General features: G+C 50.2%; 1 protein-coding gene across 4 annotated transcripts; it reads left to right on the top strand.

Annotated features, from left to right (window-relative positions):
- The first annotated feature begins 666 nt into the window (after positions 1-666).
- PBXIP1 (PBX homeobox interacting protein 1) lies at positions 667-24103 on the top strand. 4 transcript variants are annotated; one of them, XM_079958052.1, is made up of 11 exons: positions 967-1104; positions 8743-8896; positions 12329-12398; positions 13196-13284; positions 14499-14649; positions 15722-15955; positions 16708-16731; positions 17246-17316; positions 18203-18376; positions 20609-21651; positions 23018-24103. In XM_079958052.1, exons 2-11 carry the CDS (start codon positions 8834-8836, stop codon positions 23121-23123), a joined length of 2025 nt encoding a protein of 674 aa, XP_079814178.1. In that variant the 5' UTR covers positions 967-1104; positions 8743-8833; the 3' UTR covers positions 23124-24103. The 4 variants fall into 4 exon arrangements, with proteins under 4 accessions (XP_079814180.1, XP_079814178.1, XP_079814177.1 ...); XM_079958051.1 differs by having other exon boundaries at positions 972-1104; positions 18200-18376; XM_079958053.1 differs by having other exon boundaries at positions 974-1104; positions 13223-13284; positions 18200-18376.
- Positions 24104-25803: the final 1700 nt, after the last annotated feature.

The following is a 25803-nucleotide window of genomic DNA, read 5'->3' as shown; positions in this document are numbered from 1 at the left end:
GCAGCCCTGTTTAGGGAAGTTTTTAATATTTAATGCTGTCTTGTTTTTAACACTTGATTGGGAGCCGCCCAGAGTGGCTGGGGAAACTCAGCCAGATGGGCGGGGTATAAATAATAAATTATTTTATTATTATTATTATTAATGAAGCTGGCAGATTTGTGGGGGAGAGAGCAACTAACTATGACAGCTGTTGCTCCATAGTTGGATGCAGTGATGCTTCTGAATACCAGTTACTCCCAGCAAGTGGAAGTCCTGTTTTTGGGCTTCCCATTGGGGCACCTAGCGGACCATTGTGAGAACAGGATACTGGATCAATGGGCCATTCGCTCTTCCAATGTTCTGACTTTAGAGTCAGAATTCGTCAGTAGCGAGGGTCTCTTAGCAGTCAGCCTGCAAAGGGGGGATGGCGGCGGCAACAGGTCCCCCTAGTCCTTCCACAGAAACATAGAATTCCAGTGTTGGAAGGGACCCTAAGGGTCATCTAGCTCAACGCAGCTGCTCCATACGGGGATCGAACCTGCGACTCTGGCGTTACCAGCACAGTGCTCTCGCCAACTGAGCTACCCAGGACTGATATAAAGTGTCCCTGGGATGGCAGGAGAATCCGCCTCACTGCTTGGACTCCCAGCTGTTGCTGTCTCTCCAGCCTCGCTCAGCTTAGTCATGCCTTCTCGCTAGGATCCTAAATGGCTGACTGGGGGGGGACACACCTTCTCTGCACCCCCCCCCCAAGCCTTAGGAAGGCTGATCTTATGGGGGGACCCCTAATCTCCCCGCAAAGCGTGCTCCTCCTTCCCGATCCAGAATTCTCCCCATTTAGGGGGTTTCGCACACATTTATCTCCCGGCCTCAGGATTGCATTGCGGATTCCAAAACAGTGCTGTCCTCTCCCCTGTCCTGCCCTCTCTTCCCCTTCATTGGCCAAACTCATTTCCCCCAACCCCAGGGATAGGCTGCCTGGCCCCGACGTCCCGCCCCTTTCCTCCCCCCCCCCCCAGGGTAAAGTGCTGCGAAGTTTCCTATACAAAGTTAAGAGGCGTCCGCAGCCATCCTTTTTTCCACCTTCTAAAAAAACTTCCAGATCTGAGAGCCGCCTAGACTAAGGTAAGGATGGATGGAAAGGTGAAGAGGAAATGGGTTGTTGTGGGGTAACAGTATGGGTCACCGGAGGAGGGGGCCCCCCAATTTTAGGGCAAGCAGCTCTCAAGGGAAGAGGGGGGCGGCGGCGGCGCCGGCATGATTTGGTCCAGCAGAGGGAATCCCCGAGGGTCGCTGATGCAGGGTTACCATGGCAACAGCCCCATCAGCTCTCCCGTTGCCCCTTTAGGGTGGGTGGGTGGGTTGTGATTTCACCTTGCCTTCTGGGAGAGAGTTGCTGCTTTTTCGGGATATCTATCTATCTATCTATCATCAATCTATCTATCTATCTAGAGAGTAGGCTTGCAGTTTCTATGGGACTCGTTTTTGAGATCCCTCCAAATGTGCTCCCCTCCCCCAACCACCGTTGCCTTGGATCTATTGCAGGTAACTTTGGTTCCAAAACTGGGAAGCTGGCATTTGGTTCAGCGATCAATGCAAAGGGAAGGGTCTAGACCAGATCGTTTTATGCGTGGTTTGAGAGGGGCGATGCTGGAGTTGGGAGAGGTTCCCCTGTCCCATCTCAAAAGCCCACCTGTGCCCATATATTGTACCCGGTTGCCACCTGCATACACAATCGTGCCCACGTACCCTGCATGTATTAATCCAGAAGAATTCATTCACCAGTTCTGTATACTCTTGAGTTTGCAAGCCCTTGGAATCCTTAGGGTTGTGTTTTGATGGAGAGGTAAGATCTTAATTTGGCTGTATAAATCTCACTTCAATGCTAGGAATTCTTGTAAGGGGTCCATCTTTTCTGCCTTCCAAGTTGCCAGTGCTACAGGTTGATTTATTCCTGGTGATTGCGGTTTTTTTGGTGTGTTTTTTTTGGCTGTCATGCTCAACATTCGCACACACCGCTTTTTGAACACCCGAGAGCTTCACACCTTCAGTTATCTGTCAGGAATTATTCAGCTGCGATTCCTCCATAGCAGAGGGTTGGGCTGGAGGACTTCCAAGTCATTGATTTCATGACTGTAAAGGTAAAGGTAAAGGGACCCCTGACCATTAGGTCCAGTCGTGGCCGACTCTGGGGTTGCGGCGCTCATCTCGCTTTACTGGCTGAGGGAGCCAGCGTACAGCTTCCGGGTCATGTGGCCAGCATGACTAAGCCACTTCTGGCGAACCAGAGCAGCGCACGGAAACATTGTTTACCTTCCCGCTGGGGCGGTACCTATTTATCTACTTGCACTTTGACGTGCTTTCGAACTGCTAAGTTGGCAGGAGCTGGGACCGAGCAACGGGAGCTCACCCCGTGGTGGGGATTCGAACTGCCAACCTTCTGATCGGCAAGTCCTAGGCTCTATGGTTTAACCCACAGCGCCACCCACGTCCCATGACTGTACTAACTCAGTAACTGTAGTTCTCCACGTTTACTCCGGAAAGTAAGCACCCATACAGTTCAATGGGACTTCCTACGAGGTCGGTGCTTACAAGGTTGCACCCTAAACTTTATGGCAGGTGGGCAAACCACTGATGTTTAGGGATTCCAGTTCCCACCAGCTCCGACCAGCACGGCCAGTGGTCAAGGAGGATGGGTATTCTAATCTAGCGACATCTCCAGAGGTCCACAGATCCCAAACCCCTGGCTATCATATTATTATCAGTTTTTGTTTTATTACTTTGCACTCTTTGCTAATATAATAAGCCTTTATGCCCTTATTTTGAATGTGAAAGTAATGTGTGTCCTTTTGCTAAGCGATCTGTAAAAAGGGGATGGGTAGAAGCTCTCCAAAAGTTGCTGAACTACAACTCCCATCACCCCTCCTGCTTGGGTTGGGTGTGGTGATGGGATTTGAAATCCAGAGCCGCAGGTTTCTCACCACTGCTTCACAACAGCCTTGCAAGGCAGGCCAGGTGGTGATCTATGGCTGAGGGGAGAGGGCAGGAACAGGCCCTGCAGATCCTTTTGGACTTGTTATTTATTTTTAAAATTAAACTTATATCTTGCCCTTCCTGCCAAGGACCCCAGGGCAACTGCTGAGGAATTATGGGAGTCCATCAAGGGCTATAGCTCTCCCCACTTGCTCCAACAACTTGAGTTATCTGCAGCAGTGCGTGTTTCGCATCCACAACTCACGCTATTTCCAGGGGGAAGAGCTTTGTTAATGGGTTGCATCGAGACCTACAAAGGGTCTGATCAGAGGTACGAAACCCTTCCATCTCTTGTTGGACTCCAGTTCCCATCAGCCCACATCAGAATAGCCCAGTTGGTCACGGATGATGGGAGTTGTAGTGGAGCAACATCTGGAGGGCTATAACATTATGAGATGCCCTGAAGATACCAGGCAGCTCACGTACGATGGAATCACCATTCCGGGTTCCTGCCACGCAACAGGCCCTCTCACATCCCTGCTGAAGGCTGCCAGGACCTCATGTAGAATCATAGAATTGGAAGGGAGCCTGCGGGTCATCTAGTCCGAACCCCCTTATTGCATCTATATCCTGCTTTTTTTCCTCCAAGGAGCTGAAGTTGGTGTACATGGCTCTCTCCCTCCCTCCCTCCCTTAACCTGCACAACAGCTCTGTGAAGTAGGTCAGGCTGAGAGGTCAGGCTGAGAGGGGCTTTGAATCTGGGTCTCTCAGGTCCTAGCCCGACACGCTAATCGCCACACCACCGCGGGCTCTCTTGTTGTTCTATGAAAAATTTAAAAAGTGTTGTTGTATAGAGAGGCCCATTTTTGTCCCTGCCTGTGTCGGGTGGCGCTTGGCTGCCTGTAGCCACTGCCGCCAAGGATCCGGCCCGGCTAGGTTCCGCTGTCCCACATAAATCTCCTATTAAGGGCACCGCTGCCAGGGTTGCTATGGCATCGGAGCTGGGGGGGGGGGCAGAAGTTGAGAGCGACAAAACAAGGCCGTTTCCTGCTTGCATCTTCTGATGCCTGCTGTAAAACCACAACCTCTTTGTATATTGAGAGCAGGATCAGAGGACACAGAAATATATGTACATATTAGGGGTGCAGTGTGACTTTGGGGATGTGAGATTGTGTGGTGTTGGGAATTAGCTTTCTCCCACAGGATTAGACTTCTGAAAGAGGAATAATAGTGCCTATTTCACTCCAATGATCCTGCCCCAAAACTTTTCTCTTTTCTCCCAAGTCTGATTTTCGGCAGGGAGAGCTGCTGCCAGTCAGTGCCAGCAGTGCTGATCCAGATAGACCAATGGTCTGAAGGCAGTTTCCTATGCCAGTTCAATGGAACGGAAGGGCTGTAGCACAATGGCAGAGTGTCTGCTTTGCATGCAGAAGGTCCCGGGTTCGAATCCCCAACATCTCCAAGTTAGGGCTGGGCATGTGTCCTGCCTGAAACCCTGGAGAGCTGCCAGTCCGTGTTGACAACGCTAAGCTAGATAGACCAATGAACTAACAGTTTCCTACCTTGAGAAGGTTGTCTCCAACTTAGTTTTGAAACATATGGGTCTAATTTAGTCACCTTTTTATACCCTGAATATGGCAAACATTGCATGCACCTGCAGTGAGTGTTAGCATCCATGGGGACATGCTTTTAAAAAATAAGATAACATTTAAAACTGCAGCCTTTTTCTTCCTTCTTTTTCTCAAACTTCCAGATTAGGAATTCTCTGCAAAAAGGTGCTTTTCCTTCCTATAACCACGGGGGCCCAGCAGGAGAGAGGGAGTGGGAACCCAAACCAGCAAGGTTGTTTAAAACCCTGTGTCCAAAAAAGGAATAGTGGAGAGTTACTTGTTGTGGGGGGAGCAGGAATTATTTCCCTTCTGGAGCTCCCTAAGGGAGCTTGGAGTTAAATGGATTCTGGGGCAGGAGGCAAGAAAGATCTTGTCATATCCCTCCAGAGCAGTCTGGGCTGGTCTGCTCAGCAATTTCCACCTGCTAAAGTGTATTAAAAGCGTCTAAAAATACCTCCCTCCTTTCCCCCAAAGTCAGTCTCCTGTTCTGACAGCTGTTCCTACAGGGAAGGGGGGGGGATATTTAACAAGAATGTATTGCATGGAGGGGAGAGAAGAGGTCTTGAAAAGTAAACTTACTTCTCATCTTTTAACAGCAGACCAGGCCGGCTGCATTGCTAAATCCTGGAAGACCTTTAATCTTAATCATCGGGATTGCTGTGTTTAAAGGTTGGCAGATTGCCCTACTTGAAGAGATGCCTCATAAACTAAAACTACATAATAGGCAGAGCTCGAACGACCATTTTTAATTTTCATATATGCCATGATTTTACTTCTTCTACAAAATATTGAGTTGCAGGCTCACTCAGTGCCACCATTGTATTGCAAACGCCAGATTCTCAACAATAAGGGAGATCACAAATGGAGATTTCTTTTATTCTTACCAATACCAAAGGGAATATTTGTAATACTTTATTATCCCTTTAGAGCTGCATTGGATCTTTGTAATTTTGTTTCCAGACTGCAAATCTTTACGGTTTAAAGTTTTAATTCTTTGTTCGATTTCTTTTGATTACATTTAAGAAGAGAAGAAAAATAGAGGTTTTTATATATGGGCACCTCTTTTTTTTTTTTTAGGGGAGGTCTGGAGTACCTATTCTTTTGACACCTCTGTCTGTTACCCTCCAAAAACCCACCAACTTTGTCCCTGAGCCCCATAAATTTGCATTTTTGTTTTTGCAAGAGGACTTGTTTCCTCTTCCTCTTCTTGCTTTCGGAGTGCTGGTAATCAGACCTCGTTCAGAGTCCGGCATAATTTGGATTCCCCACATTCTCTTTCCAGCGAGAATAGCTCTGCCTGGAAGACGTTTTTAAAACTGCCCACCCACCCCCTCCTTTCCAAACTAATAAGGGAAGATGTTCTTCTCTTGTCTATTCTGGGTTGGCTCCAACTCAATCCACTTCAGAGTAGACCCACTGAGATAAATGAGTTCTATCTATATTGTGAGGGGACGCAGGTGGCGCTGTGGGTTAAAGCCTCAGCGCCTAGGACTTGCCGATCGAAAGGTCGGCGGTTCGAATCCCTGCGGCGGGGTGCGCTCCCGCTGCTCGGTCCCAGCGCCTGCCAACCTAGCAGTTCGAAAGCACCTCCGGGTGCAAGTAGATAAATAGGGACCGCTTACCAGCGGGAAGGTAAACGGCGTTTCCGTGTGCGGCTCTGGCTCGCCAGAGCAGCGATGTCACACTGGCCACGTGACCCGGAAGTGTCTCCGGACAGCGCTGGCCCCTGGCCTCTTAAGTGAGATGGGCGCACAACCCCAGAGTCTGTCAAGACTGGCCCGTACGGGCAGGGGTACCTTTACCTTTACCTTTTATCTATATTGTACGTTCTACTCAAACAGTACATTCTACTCGAAGGCTGTATATACACCATGCATCTGAAGCACATTCCCCCCCTCCAAAGAATCCTGGGAATTGTAGTTTCCTAAGTGTGCTGGGACGCGGGTGGCGCTGTGGGTTAAACCACAGAGCCTAGGACTTGCCGATCAGAAGGTCGGCAGTTCGAATCCCCGCGACGGGGTGAGCTCCGTTGCTCGGTCCCTGCTCCTGCCAATCTAGCAGTTTGAAAGCACATCAAAGTGCAAGTAGATAAATAGGTACCGCTCCGGTGAGAAGGTAAACGGTGTTTCCGTGCGCTGCTCTGGTTCGCCAGAAGCGGCTTAGTCCTGCTGGCCATATGACCCGGAAGCTGTACGCCGGCTCCCTCGGCCAATAAAGCGAGATGAGCGCCACAACCCCAGAGTCGGTCATGACTAGACCTAATGGTCAGAGGTCCCTTTACCTGGGAATTCTTTGGGGTGAGTGCTTTAAATGTACAGTGTTTATACAGCCTGAGTTAGTCAAAGCCACTAAATTTCAATGGGTCTGCTCTAAAGACCAGCATTGGGTACAACCCTGTGACTCAACTCCATTGATTTTGTTACAGGTGTGAGGCTGCTCAGTCACCCATCTCGTCGCGAGTCCCTGATGTTGTAAACAAAATCTGCCCTTTTCCCTTATGGGGTATCCAAGAGCCCATACAGAGTCCTTACGTAGGTTCCCTATTGGTAGGAGAAAATAACAGAGGCCAACCAGAGAATATTGAGAAGCAAAGCAGCTAGTAAGCCTGAACTTTATTGATCTGTTGCAACAGGGTCCTTGCTCACCACACGCAGGAGGGAGGAAAAACCCAGAACAATGGCGTGCAAGGCCTCATATAGACTTTCGAAATTGCCACCCTGTAGATCAAGACCACCCCCAGAAACATCATACATACATCACAGAAGGGCTGAAATCTGATTGCTTTGTTTACCTCCTGTCTGCCAGGTTACCTGTTTAATGGTCACGTGACTGGATTGCCTGGGGAGCCTGGCTAGTCTTTTGTAATGATAAATAATTAGTTCCTGGGCCAGGTCACAGGCTCACACCCTATTCATATCTTAAATGTGCCCTTAAGACAGGATTTGTGAAGGAAAAAGACAATGGGAAGGTTTCCCACTTTGACCTTGCAGAGAAATAATTGAGGTCAATTTGTTCAGGACTTTTTTTTCTGTGGAGTTTTCAGACATGTGGTTTATATATATGTATGTACGTGTTTGCTTGGTACATTTATGAACCTTAAAATTGCAGAATAAAGGAAGGAGTCCAGCCACCAACCGGAGCAAATAGCTGTAGACCAAAGTTTATTGCGCGACAGGTTCAAAGAGGAATTTTGAACCCTGAGGATGAGGTGACAAGGACTTTTAAAAGTTTCCCACCACATCCCAGAACACAGTTCGTACAGCATCATTGCTACATCACCGACATGTCACAAAAGGGGAGAGGTAGACAAGGGTTACACTAGTTTAACCTCGGCAAACATGTCCAGACAAGTCCTTGGTACAAGATTAGCATAAGCAGGCATGGCAGGGCAAGACCCAGGTATAAGATTAGCATAGGCAAACACCTCTGAAGTCCCACCACCCAAAGTGCAATAGAACTTCCTCTGCATGTCTGGACCCCTTGGCAAGTCTGGTGATGGGATTAGGCTTTCCTTGGCCAACAATCAGCTCAGCGATTGTCACCTCTGGGCACGTCCTGGGGTAGGAGGTGTGTATACACGTTCTCACGCTTGGGGAGGTGGCAGGGAAAAGAGTAATTTTTTCCAAGGGCAAAATAGTGTTGAAATGGAGGAAACTGGCAAAGGAGTTGGTTTTATATGATTGTTAAAGCTAGGTAACTTCCCTGAGCTGCCAAGTCGAAAGGATATGGAGAAGGGCCTTAGCTCAGTTTGCCTGCAGAAGGTCCCGGGTTCAGTCCCTGCCATTTCCAGGTAGGGCTGGGAATCTGCCCTGCCTGAAACCCCGGAGAGCTGCTGCCAGTCAGTGTAGGCAATGCTGAGCTAAATGGACCCATCAGTCTGACTCTCTTCCTATGCTCCTATTTTAAACCAGCTGTTTGCTCCAAACCATGAGACCTGGGATCTTTATTCATGGGGGTAGAGACCATAGCTGCTGCCAGCCAGTGCAGACCGTGCTGGGATGGGAGACAGAGAGGCCAGCTGGCCTGTTCAGGTTTTTGCGTCTCATCTGCAGCCTGTGTCCCAATTTCTCTGCCCAAATTAATTTGCCAGTCAAATTCCCCCGACGTGAAGCGGCCGGCCTCGCCTGCTTTGTACTCGAGGCTGATAAAGAACCTCCTCTGTCTCTCTCTCTCTCTTCAGACATCTTCTGTTCCTTCCAGCCCCCCATCCGACTGGGGGTCTGCATCCCTAGGAGGCTCCGCTGACCCAACGCCCCGTGGCATGAGCCAAAATGACTGACAATTCAGACTCCCGGGAGTCGGACAACAACAGCTGGGTGATTGCCGGCTCTGAGGTGAGTGGGAGCAGAAAGCAAACTGGGGAGAGGGGCAAAGGCTCTGTGGGGCAGGGGCAAGACATCAGGGGTGGGGCAGCATAATGAACTCCTCAAAAGCCCTCTCCTCGTAGGCTTTTGGGTCTCCCAGGCCTGACCTCTTGTGAGGAGGACACTATTTGGGGTCAGTGGTGGGCCCTAGAACCTGCTTCTTTTCTCTGTGGGAGGTGGGTAGGGAAACCTGCAGCCCCCCAGGGTTTTAGGGGCTGGAGTGGCTATCCTCCTGGACTGTTGTCCTTGTTGCCTGGGGCTGATGGAAGCTGGAGTCCATCAGCATCCCTTGGAAGATGTCCCATCCCTGAAGTTGGCAGTGAGGTTTGAAGGGGGTGGGCAACCTCAGGCTTAGAGGGCAGCCTCAAACCACACCCACTCTCCCTAGGCCACACCCATCTTTCCAGGCCACACCCTCTCCCCTCAGGCCACGCCTTTTTTCCAGGAAACATCCTTCTTCCCCAGGCCACACCCATCTTTGCAGGCCACACCCTCTCCCCTCAGGTCACGCCCCTCTTTCCAGGAAACATCCTTCTTCCGTAGGCCACGCCCATCTTTCCAGGCCACACCCTCTCCCCTCAGGCCACGCCCCTCTTTCCAGGAAACATCCTTCTTCTGTAGGCCACGCCCATCTTTCCAGGCCACACCCTCTCCCCTCAGGCCACGCCCCTCTTTCCAGGAAACATCCTTCTTCCGTAGGCCACGCCCATCTTTCCAGGCCACACCCTCTCCCCTCAGGCCACGCCCCTCTTTCCAGGAAACATCCTTCTTCCGTAGGCCACGCCCATCTTTGCAGGCCACACCCTCTCCCCTCAGGCCACGCCCCTCTTTCCAGGAAACATCCTTCTTCCGTAGGCCACGCCCATCTTTCCAGGCCACACCCTCTCCCCTCAGGCCACGCCCCTCTTTCCAGGAAACATCCTTCTTCCGTAGGCCACGCCCATCTTTGCAGGCCACACCCTCTCCCCTCAGGCCATGCCCCTCTTTCCAGGAAACATCCTTCATCCCTAGGCCACGCCCATCTTTCCAGGCCACACCCTCTCCCCTCAGGCCACGCCCCCTCACCAGTGTTGCTTCGTTCCCTCTTGAGGGGGGGGGATGCTCCTTTGGATGGATGATTGGGGGGGGGGTTATTAACTGGCCTACTGTACACAGGTAGGGACGCGGGTGGCACTGTGGGTTAAACCACAGAGCCTAGGACTTGCCGATCAGAAGGTCGGCAGTTCAAATCCCCGTGACGGGGTGAGCTCCCATTTCTTGGTCCCTTCTCCTGCCAACCTAGCAGTTCGAAAGCATGTCAGAGTGCAAGTAGATAAATAGGTACCGCTCCAGCGGGAAGGTAAACGGCGTTTCTGTGTGCTGCTCTGATTCGGCAGAAGTGGCTTAGTCCTGCTGGCCACATGATCCCGAAGCTGTACGCCGGCTCCCTCAGCCAATAAAGTGAGATGAGCGCCACAACCCCAGAGACGGTCATGACTGGACCTAATGGTCAGGGGTCCTTTACCTATAGGCACTTCCTATCAGATGATGTCAAACCAGCGTACCACACCGCGATGCAGTATGAAAGGAGACTTTCTACTGTTGAGGCAAAGTGCAAGAAGATAAATAGGTACCGCTCCAGCGGGAAGGTAAACGGCGTTTCTGTGTGCTGTTCTGATTCGGCAGAAGTGGCTTAGTCCTGCTGGCCACATGATCCCGAAGCTGTACGCCGGCTCCCTCAGCCAATAAAGTGAGATGAGCGCCACAACCCCAGAGACGGTCATGACTGGACCTAATGGTCAGGGGTCCTTTACCTATAGGCACTTCCTATCAGATGATGTCAAACCAGCGTACCACACCGCGATGCAGTATGAAAGGAGACTTTCTACTGTTGAGGCAAAGTGCAAGAAGATAAATAGGTACCGCTCCAGCGGGAAGGTAAACGGCGTTTCTGTGTGCTGTTCTGATTCGGCAGAAGTGGCTTAGTCCTGCTGGCCACATGATCCCGAAGCTGTACGCCGGCTCCCTCAGCCAATAAAGTGAGATGAGCGCCGCAACCCCAGAGTCGGTCACGACTGGACCTAATGGTCAGGGGTCCCTTTACCTTTACCGATACTGTGCACAGGTCACATTTGCATCAGTTGCTCTGCCCGTTTTGCCTCTGGCCCCACCCGCTTGGGACATGCTGCCCCTCAGAAGGCAAGGAGATGCAGCCAACTGAAGCTGGAGCCTTCCGTAGGCAGAAGAGATACTGAGCTACGATCCCTTCCTTTCTTCACCAGGCTGCATCTCTCCCGCCATCACCCACCCTTTGGCCCACAGGACCGTTTCCCCCTAAACCACGCCCACTGGCTCCAGGCAAGGTGTCATATGTGGGGCAGGTGCCCAGGGGACCCCAAAGAGACAGCCAGGAGCTCAAAACAGGTCATCTTTTCCCGCTTCCGCCAAGCAGCTGATGGGCAAGAGAGGGACCCCTGTGCCTTTCTCCTGCAGCACCAAGTGGCCCCTTCTCATTTTAGCAGGGGGCTCAGTGCAAAGCGCTTGGTGCTAGGGAGGCAGAAAAGCCCCCTGTGCTGCAGTTTCCAAGCACCTGGCAACCAGGTGGCCATCAAGCCCTTGTGGGAGCTCCTTGTGATGGACTTTGGTGGGTGGGCAGGGGCAGTCTACCTGTATTATTATTATTGTTATTATTATTAATAATAAGAGAGAGCCAGTGTGGTGTAGTGGTTAAGAGCGGTGGACTCGTAATCTGGGGAACCGGGTTCGCTTCCCCGCTCCTCCACATGCAGCTGCTGGGTGACCTTGGGCCAGTCACACTTCTCTGACGTCTCTCAGCCCCACTCACCTCACAGAGTGTTTGTTGTGGGGGAGGAAGGGAAAGGAGAATGTTAGCCGCTTTGAGACTCCTTTGGGTAGTGATAAAGCGGGATATCAAATCCAAACTCTTCTATTATTATTATTATTATTATTATTATTATTCCACTCTCCACCCTAAGGTCCCAGGGTGGGTTGCAACATTAAAGCACAATATTACAAACAATTTTAAACAACTTACAGTCAGGAAAATAAGGTGGGTTCTAAAAATATGCACCTCAAAGGTGCACCTCAAATATAATGATCAACCATGGGCAGTTGAATTCATCCTGCACGCCTGGGTATTTTGCTTTAAAAAATAAATAAATCTCTATTTCAGATACTTTATCGCAGCTGTTTTCTTCTTCTTTTTCTGTATCCAATAATAAATAAATAAAAGCAGTTACAAAAAACACACACAACCATCATGATTGACAAGTGGGTTGCCCCACTCACCTGGCAAAGTTGGCCCACAGGGGTGGGGCCAGGTAAAGATCCTCCCCCATCCCACTCTATGAGAAAAAGGGGAAATTTTGTGACCTCTATTTTCGACGTGTTTTGCCCCTCCAGGCTCTACCTGTAGAAGACCTTGGCTTGGAAACGCAGGCTGGGTCTGAGCCGGCCCAGGAAGAGACGCAAGGTATGTAGCAATGGACAATGCCCAACCCTTAGCTGCCTTCCATGTCCTTTCCTAACCCCATATCCTGATCGCCCCTGTTGCTTTGCAATCCTCTGCATGATATTGAAAGCTGGACTTCAGTATATAATGGGGAAGCTGCTTTGCATATGGGGTCCAGCTCACCCCACTGCTCTGAGGGAGGGAAGCATATTTTCAGTGATGGAGGATACCTGGTATTTTCATCAGACCCTGTTTTGGTTACAGTGTGTGTGTGTTTGTGTGTGTGTGAATCCCAGGCATGAGAACTGAATGCGGCCCTTCTAGCCCTCTTACTCTCTGGCCCTTGGAACTTTCACCAGGCCACACCCCCTGTCTCCAGGCCACACCCCTTTTCTCCAGGCCCCGCCCTTCACCAGTCCTTCTTTGCACCTTCCTTGGGTGTTTTTGCCTGGCTGAAATGTGTCCTTGAACCCTGACACCCCTTGCTCCGTCCAGGTTTGCTTCTGGCCCTGCCAACTCCTGGCATGCGCCCCCCCCCCCCGAAGTTGCCCAGAAGGGATTGCGGGCCTCTCTCTTTGAAAATGGTTCCCCACCCTGGATCATAGATGTCAACTTTCAGATTTGAAAATAAGGGATCGGCAGCCTCAAAAATAAGGGATCAGCAACCTCGCCTATCCCGGGACAGTCTATGGGATATCTAACAATCCGGGATAGCAGCGGGAAACGGCGCTGGAATAAGGGAATTTCCTGCAAAAAAGGGAAGGTTGACAGCTATGCCCTGGATGCAGATGAACATAATAAACGCATTCGTTTACTAGCTTTAACACAGGCATCTTTTGGGACAGCTCCTCTCGGCGAGAGCAAAACCCTCATCGACCGCCCTGATGCAGACGGCGCCAGTCAGAAGGTAGAGCATTCGCTTAATTCTCTGCATGTACTGTATTTTTCGCCCTATAGGACGCACTTTTCCCCCTCCAAAAATGAAGGGGAAATGTGTGTGCGTCCTATGGGGCGAATACAGGCTTTCGCTGCAGCCTGGAGAGCGAGATGGGTCAGTGCACACCGACCCCTCTCGCTCTCCAGACTTCAGGAAGCTATCCACAAACCTTGGGAGCCCGCGGGAGTTCCTGCCGGGTTCCCACGGCTTGCGGAGAGCAGCCTGTTCTGTGGGCTGGGGAAGCTTGGGCTTCCCCCACCCCAGCCCTGCGCCTGGCAGGGAGATAAATTTTTTCCCCTTTATTTCCCCCCAAAAAACTAGGTGCGCCCTATGGGCCAGTGCGCCCTATGGTGCGAAAAATACGGTATATGAGATTTCTCCAACTTTGGGGCTTTGTTCCTCTTTGAACTCAATTCCATTTGGCAATTAGCCAAACGATCCACACAGGGCCTCTTCTGTTGGGGCCTGCTGTGGCCACAGATGCACCCCGGAGGTAAGGCAGCGGGCGGCAGTAGGCCAAGCGCCCACAGCGAAAATTTTGTGGGTGTCCAGGCACCCAGGGCCTCCTGGAGTTGGCGGCAGTGCTTTGGACATGTAAATGGCGGTAATTGGCCAACGAAAGCCATTACTGTACAAAGAAACTGGTCTGACCAAATTTTGCACGATGGCTCCTCTTACCGGGATACAGTTGGGCACCATTTTGTTTTTCATTGGTTTCCACATATTACATCACAATACAGATGTACCAACACCATTTCTTTCCCATCCCCCTATACATTTACATTTATATTTCCTCAATCCATCGTATTCTTTTCTCCTTCCTCCCACTTCCCTCTGCCCTTTCCTCCACATTGTAAAATTTAAAATATTCTTTGCATTCTACAATCTTCTCAAATCATCTATATATTCTTATTATCTTTCCTTACTAATTTTTCTTCCATCCAGTACTTCACATTTTAATCTAGGCATATTAGCGTATCTTTTTTTGGGCAATATTTTCGTTGGGCACCATTTTGAAGCAAGATGGCAGACTGAACCTTTTAAAGCTACACCAATTTTTTTTGTATCTTAGAAGTCCCAAGCAACACTGGATATGAGGTTGCCAGGAAGTAGGCACACACACATTCACAATTCGAGAACAATGCCAATTTTACAAGCATCCTTATCTCTCTCTCGCGATCCAGGGTCCTGAGGTGGTGGTGGACCCCAGTTCTGAAGAAACCCCCACACTAGTCAAGACCCCAGAGCCTGTCGCATGCAAGGAGGCCAGCACCTGCGAGGCTGAGGAAGGATCCGTGCCTGTCCCACAGGGAACTGTCTTCATTCACAAAGCAGGTGACTTAATGCCCTCAGCATAGGCAGTTCTTTGTGGAATAATGCGGAGGCCTTTGACAGATCTCTGCCCCAAGCAGCCTACACATCTACATTTTGGCTGCCGGAAGAAGCAATAGAGGAAGTGCAGAGGGCAAGGCAACAGAACACAAATGCAAGCAATTGCCTGAGTTTTAGGCTTCAAGTTAGTGTCTGGACAGGTGTGCTTAAGGACTTAGGTGGGGCAGAGATTCTTGTCGGGTTTGAGGGCCACATTTCTTTGTGGGCAGCTTTCAGGGGGCCACATTCTAAAGGTAAAGGGACCCCTGACCATTAGGTCCAGTTGCGGACGACTCTGGGGTTGCGGCACTCATCTCGCTTTATTGGCTGAGGGAGCCAGCGTACAGCTTCCGGGTCATGTGGCCAGCATGACTAAGCCGCTTCTGGCGAACCAGAGCAGCGCACGGAAACACTGTTTATCTTCCCGCTGGAGTGGTACCTATTTATCTACTTGCACTTTGACATGCTTTTGAACTGCTAGGTTGGCAGGAGCAGGGACCGAGCAACGGGAGCTCACCCTGTTGTAGGGATTCGAACCACCGACCTTCTGATCGGCAAGCCCTAGGCTCTGTGGTTTAACCCACAGTGCCACCCGCATCCCACATTCTAGTGGTGGACATATCCAGGAGGCAACAGTAGGTGGAACAGCGGACGAAACCTTAGCTCTGTAGGGTCGCCAAAGGCTCTTGCTTACAGATGTTCACTCGCTTTCACTTCATCCTGGCAAGCTGAAGGTATTCTTGCAGTTCAAGAGCAGATTCTAATTGAGGAGGATGTGGAGCAGAAACCGTGAGATTCAGAGGTATTTTCTACCTTTATGTTGAATTTCCATAAAGAGAGCTCAGGGTTCAGGAGCAAAGAGGGTGACTCGCCACCTCTCCATCCGCAACCTGTAAAAGCTTCTTTGCTTGGTTGCCTGGAGTAATTTCACCCTCGCCATAGGCGAGCGGCCACAGGTGAGCCTGTTTTCTCCAGCTGACGCAATATTTTGATCCTCATTTCTTGCCCTCTTCTTTCCTCTCCTTTCCCTTCCCAGGCCCTCTGGGGGAGGAGGAAGGGAACACGTCCAGCAGTGGGGAAGAGGCGTCCAAGGAGCGTGACGTCGAAGGCCTGCGCAGGCGAAAGGGTCGGGACGCGCCTGCCATTCTGCCGGGGGTCGGCAGAGATCGAGGCGCGGAGGCCTTCGAGGGCGACGACGGTGGCCTTCCCAGGACAAAATGGCTGTTCGGGTTCCTCGCCCTCCTGGGTTTAGCCTTGTTGGCATCCTTGGGTGAGCGGTGGCCTTGCTTGGTGGGGCTAACTCTGCTAGCTGTTCCCTCTGGGATGGGCCTGTGACAGTAATAATAATAATAATAATAATAATAATAATAATAATAATAATTTATTATTTATACCCCGCCCATCTGGCTGAGTTTCCCCAGCCACTCTGGGCGGCTCCCAATCAAGTATTAAAAACAATACAGCGTTAAATATTAAAAACTTCCCTGAACAGGGCTGTCTTCAGATGTCTTTTAAAGATAGGATAGCTACTTATTTCCTTCACATCTGAAGGGAGGGTGTTCCACAGGGCGGGTGCCACTACCGAGAAGGCCCTCTGTCTGGTTCCCTGTAACCTCACTTCTCGCAATGAGGGAACCGCCAGAAGGCCCTCGGCGCTGGATCTCAGTGTCCGGGCTGAACGATGGGGGTGGAGACGCTCCTTCAGGTATACAGGACCGAGGCCGTTTAGGGCTTGAAAGGTCAGCACCAACACTTTGAATTGTGCTCAGAAACGTGCTGGGAGCCAATGCAGGTCTTTCAATACCAGTGTTATGTAGTCCCGGTGGCCACTCGCAGTCACCAGTCTAGCTGCCGCATTCTGGATTAATTGCAGTTTCCGGGTCACCTTCAAAGGTAGCCCCTCTGTGTTAACCTTTTTGCAAACCACGGTGAGGGCTTTTTAAAAAACAATCAAATGGCATAGACATTTCATGAAATAAGTAATAATAAAGCCTCTTTGCCTCTCTCTATCTCTCTTTACAGGGGTCATATTTGACCAAGATGATGGTAAGTCTTGTTTTAACTCCCTTTCCCCACCAGTGGGGAGCCACAACAGAAACCCCCCCCCCCACTATTTTGCCGGCTTAGAAAGAGTCTCTATAACATATAGAATAAGAGAACAAGAAGAACATACATTTAAAGAAGATTGGGAAATGTTTCCTGAATATATGGGGCTGGGTATTGTGTACGTTTGAAAACGTTCGTAACATTTAGTTAAATTCAACAGGGTAAATAAGTTCTGATGTGTGTAATAATGGAATGCTGAATTGTTTAGTTTATGTAAAATATGCAGGGATTTATGATATGCAGAATGAACCATGGAAGGAGAAGAAGGAAAGTCATTGATATTTTAAAGATGTTTAAATGAATATTCTGAATTTGTAAAAGAGAAAATTTAATTATATATATATGTGTGTGTGTGTTTATATATATGAATATGAAAGAGGCTCTTAATTTTTCCAGCTCTCCCCTTTTTCTCCTTTACATCCTCCCCCCGCCCCGCCCCGGCTGTCTCCTACAGGCCCAGTGGACATTTTCAGCACCTGGTCAAGCTCAGACAGTGAAGAGCCCCTTCCTGGCTCTCTTGGGGTGGTGAGTCTTTTTATCTCTGTGCTGACGCAAGAGGGAACGGGGGTTTCCTGCTTGGAGTTCTGGAGAGCAGCTGCCAGTCTGTGCAGACAATACTGGGTCTGGGTCAGCATATGGAATCTTCTTGCTGGCTTGCTGCCCAGCCAAAGATTCCAGCCAATGGGATGCCTTGGGAGGGTCAGGAGGGCAGAGCCATGTGGGCACCTCAGGGACCAACACTTGGCTGCAATGTTCAAATCCTGATGTTTGCAAATTATTTTATTTATTTATTTATTTATTTATTTATTTATTTATACATACCCCTCCCATCTGGTTGGGTTTCCCCAGCCACTCTGGCCGGCTTCCAACAAAGTACAGTGGTACTTCTGGTTAAGTATTTAATTCATTCCGGAGGTCCGTTCTTAACCTGAAACTGTTCTTAACCTGAAGAACCACTTTAGCTAATGGGGCCTCCCGCTGCCACCGCGCCACCGGAGCACGATTTCTGTTCTCATCCTGAAGCAAAGTTCTTTACCCGAGGTACTATTTCTGGGTTAGCGGAGTCTGTAACCTGAAGCGTATGTAACCTGAAGCATATGTAACCCGAGGTACCACTGTAGTTGTTTATTGCCTTGACATCTGGTGGGAAGGCGTTCCACAGGGCTGGTGCCACTACTGAGAAGGCCCTCTGCCCGGTTCCCTGTAGCTTTCCTTCTTGCGGTCAGGAAACTGCCAGAAGGCCCTTGGAGCTGGACCTCAGTGTCCGGGGTGGAGATGCTCCATCAGGTATACTGGACCGAGGCTGTTTAGGGCTTTCAAGGTCAGCACCAACACTTTGAATTGTGCTCGGAAACGTACTGGGAGCCAACAAGGCTGCGGCTCACTCTGACTCCCCACCCCACCCCAGCAGGATTGGCCAGCTTCGCCCCCACGGGAACCCCCGGTTGGCGACGAGCTTCAGAGAGCCAAGGAAGCGGTGATGTCATCAGATGGTGACCGCCAGAGCCTGGATGCCATGGGACTCTTGCTAGACAAGCTGGCCAAGGAGAATCAAGACATCCGGCTCATGCAAGCGGAACTGCAGGTGGCTGGAGGGTCTGGGTGGAGTGAAGGAGGGCAGAACAGATCCTTTGCATGCAGAAGGTCCACGGTTCAATCCGCAGGGGCATCTCAGAGTAGGAGGGGAAATGTCCCCCACTTGAAATCCTGGAGAGATGCTGTCAGTTGGTGGAGACAGTAAAAAGCTAGGTAAAAGGTGGCGCTGTGGTCTGAACCACTGAGCCTCTTGGGCTTGCCGATCAGAAGGTCGGCGGTTCGAATCCCCGCGACGGGGTGAGCTCCCGTTGCTCTGTCCCAGCTCTGCCAACCTAGCAGTTCGAAAGACACCTGTGCAAGTAGATAAATAGCTACCATTGTGGCGGGAAGGTAAACAGCGTTTCTGAGTGCTCTGGTTTCCGTCACAGTGTTCTGTTGCGCCAGAAGCGGTTTAGTCATGCTGGCCACATGCCCCAGAAAGCTGTCTGTGGACAAACGCCGGCTCCCTTGACTTGAAAGCAAGATGGGCGCCACAACCCCATAGTCACCTTTGACTGGACTTAACCATCCAGGGGTCCTTTACCTTTACCTTAATAAGTTAGGACCTGATTCTTCTCTCTCATAACAGTAGAATTTGTCCCCCCCTCCCCATTCATATCATTTTCATTAAGTATCCCACAATATTTCAAAGCATTTATCATTACATACAAATCTTTTTTTAACACACGTTTCTTCTTGACTTCCCCCCCTCCTTTCCTGATGTTTGATTTTTACTCCTTTTCATTAGCTGTTTTATAGCAGATACATATTTATTATCTAAGCCCCTCTACCGTTAAATCTTTCAGTAATCCACTGCTTATTATTTCAAATCCTTCATATATTGGTGATAATTTGATAGATAATCCATCAGTGGTTTTCATTGCTTCTTAAATACTTATGCTAGGGTTGCCATATTTCAAAAAGTGAAAATAGTTGTCTAGCTTTTCTTTTTCTTGGCCGCCAAAGTTGTTAAATGACACTGCCGACATGGGCTGCCATACGTCCAGATTTTCCCAGACTTTTTTTTAGTGATTTCCTCCTGGGTGCTGCTTCCTAGTGCAGTATTCTGGCTATGTCTGGCAAATTCTGGACATATGGCGACCCTGCCTTATGTCCTCTTAACCCAGCTGTTAATTTCACCATTTCAGCATATTCCAGCAGTTTCATAAGCCGTTCCTCCTTAGTTGGTCATCCCTAACAGTAGAATTTGCAGACATCCGAGGTACCTGAAGGATTGAAAGTTCAGGATGGATAAAAGTACTTTGTCACGCAGCGCAGCTGAACTGTGGAACTCACTGCCACAGGAGGCAGGCAGTGACGGCCACCAACTTGGGTGGCTTTAAAAAAGGACTGGACAAATTTGGGGAGGTAAATAAGGCCTTCAATGACTCCATAGTTGGAGGTACCGATACTTCTGAATAACAGTTGCTGGAAACCACAGAAGGGGAGAAGGTTCTCGTGCCTGGGGTCCTCCTTGTGGGTTCCCCATAGTTATCTGGTTGGGGGCTGTGAGAATGGAACTCGAAATTATAGGGACAGAACTACCTAAATTGTATAGAAATTTATTTATGTGTGCTACTCACCCCAAAATGGAAAGAAGCAGAAGTCCCAGCAAAGGAAGAATGGATACAAAAACTTGTGGAATATGGAGAAATGGCGAAACTCACCGGAAGAATAAGAAATCAAGATAGCAAACTTTTTTATAAAAGAATAGAAATGGTTTATTGAATATTTACAGATAAATTGCAAACAGATAAAAACATTGGCAGGGTTATTGTAATAACCTGCAGTTTTGTATTTAAATTAGATAATTAAATGAGTAAATTAAATGAATTTGGATACGCAGAAGATATGAAAAAATAAATTTAAGGAACCGCAGAAAGAGCGGGAAGGAAGTCAAACTTTGAAATGTTAAAATGATTGTAAAATTAATTAAATGCATAAATTTGAAAAAGTATAAATAAAAACTTTAAATAAATAAATAAAAAGAATAGAATGTGGGACTAGGTGGGCATTTTTAACAACAGCAACAATGACAAAATAACTCCTTTGTGTCCTGAATTTTACTGCTGAAAGGAATGCTCCACAAACAGTTTTTGGAGCGCGGCCCTTAATAATTATTCTGGGTTCCTCGGTCTGGTGATGTATTGTCACTTGCGTCCTGGGACTGGGATTTCCACTCGCGTCTTTGCTCCAGCGAAGGAACACATCTCTATTTTCCTTTCCTTTTGGAAAACCGCAGGCCCAGAAGGAGGAACTGCAGCTGCTCCTGCGCAAGACGGAAGGCGAGGCACTGGACTTCACCTCTCAGCGGCAGAATTTGGCTGCCGAGAACTCCAGGCTGGCAGAGGCGCTGAAGCGGGAGACGGCCTCCCTCCTCGCCACACGAGCTGAGCTCCATCTTTTGCGGGAGAAGCTGGCCGAGGCGGGCGACTCCAAATCCCAGCCGCGCCCGGAAAAGCTGCCCTTGCAGGACCGCCAGCGGGAAAAGGTAGAGAGGCCTGAGGCCGAAATCCGCCGCCTGCGCTCCTTGCTGGCGTCGGTGCGGCGGGACCTGGGGAGAGCCTTCCAGAAAGTTCCGCCCGGCAACGTGTCCGAAGGGCTCCGGAAGGAACTGGACGGCGTGGAGCGGAGGGTGGCCCAGGAGCTGGAGGGGGCAGAAGAAGGGGCTAAGCCGTCCTGGAAAGATGGCCACAAAGCCAAACGAGGCAAGGAGAGGGCCTGGCACAAAAGGCACGTTGGCCACGAGGAGCGCAAGCCCACGCACCACGGCGAAGGCCCGGAGAAGGAACACCGTCCTCCGTACAAGGCTCCCAAGATGGCCGACGGGCCGCACCGTCCCAGGAAGCACCAGGGGCCGCGAGACGCCAAGCCGGCCAAAGACGGGGAGCACCGGAAAGCTAAGAAGCCCGCTGAGCCTGGTGCATTGTGGGAAGCACTGGCCAAGCACCCGTACCGGCCTCCTCAGGGCTGCGCCGGCGTCAACGAGTGCGCCCAGCAGGAAGGGTTGGAGCCAGTGCAGAAGCCACGCTTTTTACCCATGCTCCAGAGCTACCTGGCTGGGCTGGGCTGGGCCGAGCACTACGGAGGACTAGTGGCCGCCCTTGACGGCTACTTTGGGAGCGACGGGGCCTTTGCCCACGACCGCCTGAGCTTCGTGGAGCTCCTGGATGAAGTTGAGGATGCGCTGGAGGAGCTGGCGGAACAGCTGGGGGGCAGCGAAGAGGAAGCGGATAATTTCGAGGAGGTGATTCTGAGGCAGCTGGGGGCAGCCCCTGCGGGCAGGTGAGAGAGCCTGTGAGGTTGTGGGTGCAGGAGACTCTCTAGGGCAGGGGGCAGCAAACTTTTTCAGCAGGGGGCCGGTCCACCGTCCCTCAGACCTTGTGGGGGGCCGAACTATATTTTGGTGGGGGAAATCAATTCCTATGCTGCACAAATCACCATTCTACTCATGTAGAAACATCAGGCAGGCCCCACAAATAACCCAGAGATGCTGATGAAGAAGAAGAGTTTGGATTTGATATCCCGCTTTATTACTCCCCTAAGGAGTCTCAAAGCGGCTAACATTCTCCTTTCCCTTCTTCCCCCACAACAAACACTCTGTGGGGTGAGTGGGGCTGAGAGACTTCAGAGAATTTGACTGGCCCAAGGTCACCCAGCAGCTGCATGTGGAGGAGTGGGGAAGCGAACCCAGTTCACCAGATTACGAGTCCTCCGCTCTTAACCAGTACACCACCACTCATGTAAAAACATGCTGATTCCCAGACCGTCCGAGAGGCAGATTTAGAAAGCGATTGGGCCGGATTTGGCCCCCAGGCCTTAGTTTGCCTACCCATGCTCTAGGGGCTTTAAATGTATGGTTTGAATGCGGTCCCACTGAGCTTCGTGACCAGGTGGGGGATTTGAACCCGGGTCCCCCAGGTCCTACTGCGACGCTTTAACCGCTTATGCCGCCACTGGTTCTCACATTTATTCCTTCACCTAGCTAAGCTAGGTGATTCCACAGGGCACAGTGATGGCCCCTGACCTAGATGTCTTTCAGAGACAAATTCATGGAGGAGAGGACTATTGGTGGCTATTAGCCACAATGGCTGTAATCTTCCTCCAGTCTCAGGCAGTCCTGCTTTTGAATAACAACGACTGGAAAGCACCGGAGGGGAGAGTTGCTCTTGTGAGTGGGTTGTTCTTGTGGGTTTCCCACGGGAGCATCTGGGGAGCCGCTGTGAGAACAGGATACTGGACTAGATGGGCCATTGGCCTGATCCGGAAGGCTCTTCTTATTTTCCTATTTATACAGTATGTTTTCCCCATGTCATACGTGGCTCTGAGACGTTCCTGGTTGTGGGGAGCGAGAAGGGGAAGCAGATTGCCACTGGTTTGCTCTGCACCTGCGTGGCTCAATGTTACTGTAGATAGTTATGCAAATAAGGGATCGAAAGTAACATTCAGTGATTGGATAGTTTTAGAATATTGTTACAGTTACGTTGTACTGGAGCTCTATATAAGCAGGCTGACTGAACCCTTCAGTTCAGTTCTGTTCTGGCCTCTGAATAAACAAGAGCTGTTTGAAGAATCGCTGTGTCGTCTGATATGCTCACCCACAACTTAACACTCAATGTTATCAGCCTTAACCTTATTGCCTTCTCCCCAGATTCGCACAGCGGGACAGCAGCGCCCAGCGCCACCCGAAAGAGAGGAACCCCGAGGGACATGGGCGCAAGAACGGCCGAGAGAGCACCAGCTGGCCCCATGGCTAGGATGGCGGAACCCGCCAGTATTAATCTGGCTCAGGGTGGGAGGGTAAAGGAGTTGGGCCTATCAAGGATTACTTGATGTCCCGGTGGAGGGGTTGGTACCGTTACTCTTTGGCAGGGAAGGAAAGTGTTTGATCAACATGCCAAGTTCTGATGTGTGGGATCACCCAGATACAGTCCTCCCCCCCCCCCAAGTCCACTCAGAGCCCTCTGTCATCACCCGCCCCACCCCAAGTTTGCTTCCACTCAGTAATGACCATTAGTAGAGGTGTTTGGACGGATTATCGTCAGGAAAGCAATCCTTTTTCACCCCATGTCCCCTCCTGTTGAGAGAGATCTTTGCTGGGGGTGGGTGAGGGTCTCTCTATAGGGCCTTCCCACCCAGATCCAGCGGGTCCTGGCTCACTTCTCTTTCGGCTCGGGATAAGTACAGTGGTACCTCAGGTTAAGAACTTAATTCGTTCTGGAGGTCCGTTCTTAACCTGAAACTGTTCTTAACCTGAAGCACCACTTTAGCTAATGGGGCCTCCCACTGCCGCCACGTGATTTCTGTTCTCACCCTGAAGCAAAGTTCTTAACCCAAGGTACTATTTCTGGGTTAGCGGAGACTGTAACCTGAAGCATCTGTAACCTGAAGCAGCTGTAACCCGAGGTACCACTGTAATTATGTCAAAGGAAAAATGGATTGGAACCCCAAATTAGAAATACGACGCCAGCGAGATTTTGCTTCTCAGAACGCGATGCCGTGACCTTGCTGTTCTCCCTTCTAAACTCTGAAATTCTCGCAAAATTGGTGAATGGTGAAAATGGGGATATCATTTCCTCACCTGGTGGGGGTGGGGAAGGGTTGAGTCACTTGGGGGGGTGGCCTGTTTTCCTTCTTCCCCACCCCACATTCACCCCCTCCCTACTCCCTCACAATTTCTTGCACTGTGAGTGTGTCGGAAACCAAATAAAGGCACTTGTTGTTCCTTTCTTTCCAAGGTTGTCTCTGATTAAGTGGCCCATTGAAGGCCGTAAGGTGGATGTGGTGAGGGAGTGGGGGGGGGGGTGATGCTGGCAGGGTGGACATGTCCTTCCAACAACATATCCTCTTTTTGTTTTGCCATGGCAACAGCTTTCGATCGTTTGCTGTTGTTGTTTTTTCAATGCAAGGACACCTGCTAAGAATATCGTTGTGAATCTTCCGGACTGTGCGTCTGAGTAATTCCTGAGTTTCAGGAAAGGACCACTGCTGAGTGATCAGCCCCCTGCTTTGCTGGATCAAGGTCCCTAATTCAATTCCATGTAGCACTGGGTGAGGGGAAATCCTAGGTGGCTGCTGCCGGTCAGTGTAGACAATGCCAGGCTAGATGCACCAAACCTCTGACACAGCTCCATGTGTTCATGCCCCTGCTCAAACTCTCCTCTCTTTCCCAACAATGCATGCAGGATACTGGCTCACTGAAGTGTGTGTAAAGGAGGAACTGTATCTCTGAGCATAAGCAAAGTGCTTTCCCACCTCCAATATCTTTGGGATAGCTAGGGTTGCCATATGCCTGGAATTTCCCAGACATGTCCGGCGAAATTAGTGTCCAGGGGGAATTTTGAAAAATGGGCAAAATGTCCAGGCGATTCCCCCCACCAATTTTTGTATTCTGATTTTCAGTTCTTGAAATATGGCAACCCGAGATTAGCATCTGACTTGCAAGACGGGTGCGCCAACTCCCATTGCAAAGCTGGAATCACACTTGTTGTTGTTTAGTTGTTTAGTCGTGACCGACTCTTCGTGACCCCCTGGACCAGAGCACGCCAGGCACTCCTGTCTTCCTCCTGCCTCCCACAGTTTGGTCAGACTCATGTTCGCAGCTTCGAGAACACTGTCCAACCATCTCGTCCTCTGTCGTCCCCTTCTCCTTGTGCCCTCCATCTTTCCCAACATCAGGGTCTTTTCCAGGGAGTCTTCTCTTCTCATGAGGTGGCCAAAGTATGGGAGCCTCAGCTTCAGGATCTGTCCTTCCAGTGAGCACTCAGGGCTGATTTCCTTCAGAATGGAGAGGTTTGATCTTCTTGCAGTCCATGGGACTCTCAAGAGTCTCCTCCAGCACTAGAATTCAAAAGCATCAATTCTTCGGCGATCAGCCTTCTTTATGGTCCAGCTCTCGCTTCCATACATCACTACTGGGAAAACCACACTAAGAGGTCACAAATCCCACCGTTAAGAATGTGCTGCCCGCCTTTGCCATGTATCAATAGATGGGTGAGCCTCAAAGACAGATGGATTTACAAGGGATCTTCAACCTTCATCCTCTTTTTGTCACTCAGCAACACACAACTGGTCCTCCAGCCATCCACCCTACCATAGAGTTGTCTACGTTTTTGGCTAGATGGGCCCCTGCTAGGTTTGGGTGGGTTTGATGACCTTGAGAGCAGGAGTATCCAGCCAGAGCTGGGATGTCATTGTTGCAAGACTAAGAAGCGATTTTTCACATCAGTTGCGCCCAAGTTGCTGAATGTGCTGTTTGGAATTGAGGAAACGGAATGACTCCATTGTGGCAGAAGCTTTTTTTAAGCCACACGTTCTTCACAACTGATGGAGATTGACTGGCGCGAGAGATCGCAGTGCCCACTCCAGCGGAGGCTGGTTCACTAGGGCAGATGGGGCATGGCTCCGAAAACCCTCACTTGCCTTTCTTCTTAACTT

The sequence above is a fragment of the Podarcis cretensis genome (assembly GCF_951804945.1).
Source record: "Podarcis cretensis genome assembly, chromosome: 16".
In the NCBI taxonomy this organism is placed as follows: Eukaryota; Metazoa; Chordata; class Lepidosauria; order Squamata; family Lacertidae; genus Podarcis; species Podarcis cretensis.
Note: the sequence above shows the minus strand (reverse complement) of the source record. Positions and strands in the feature narration are given on the sequence as shown.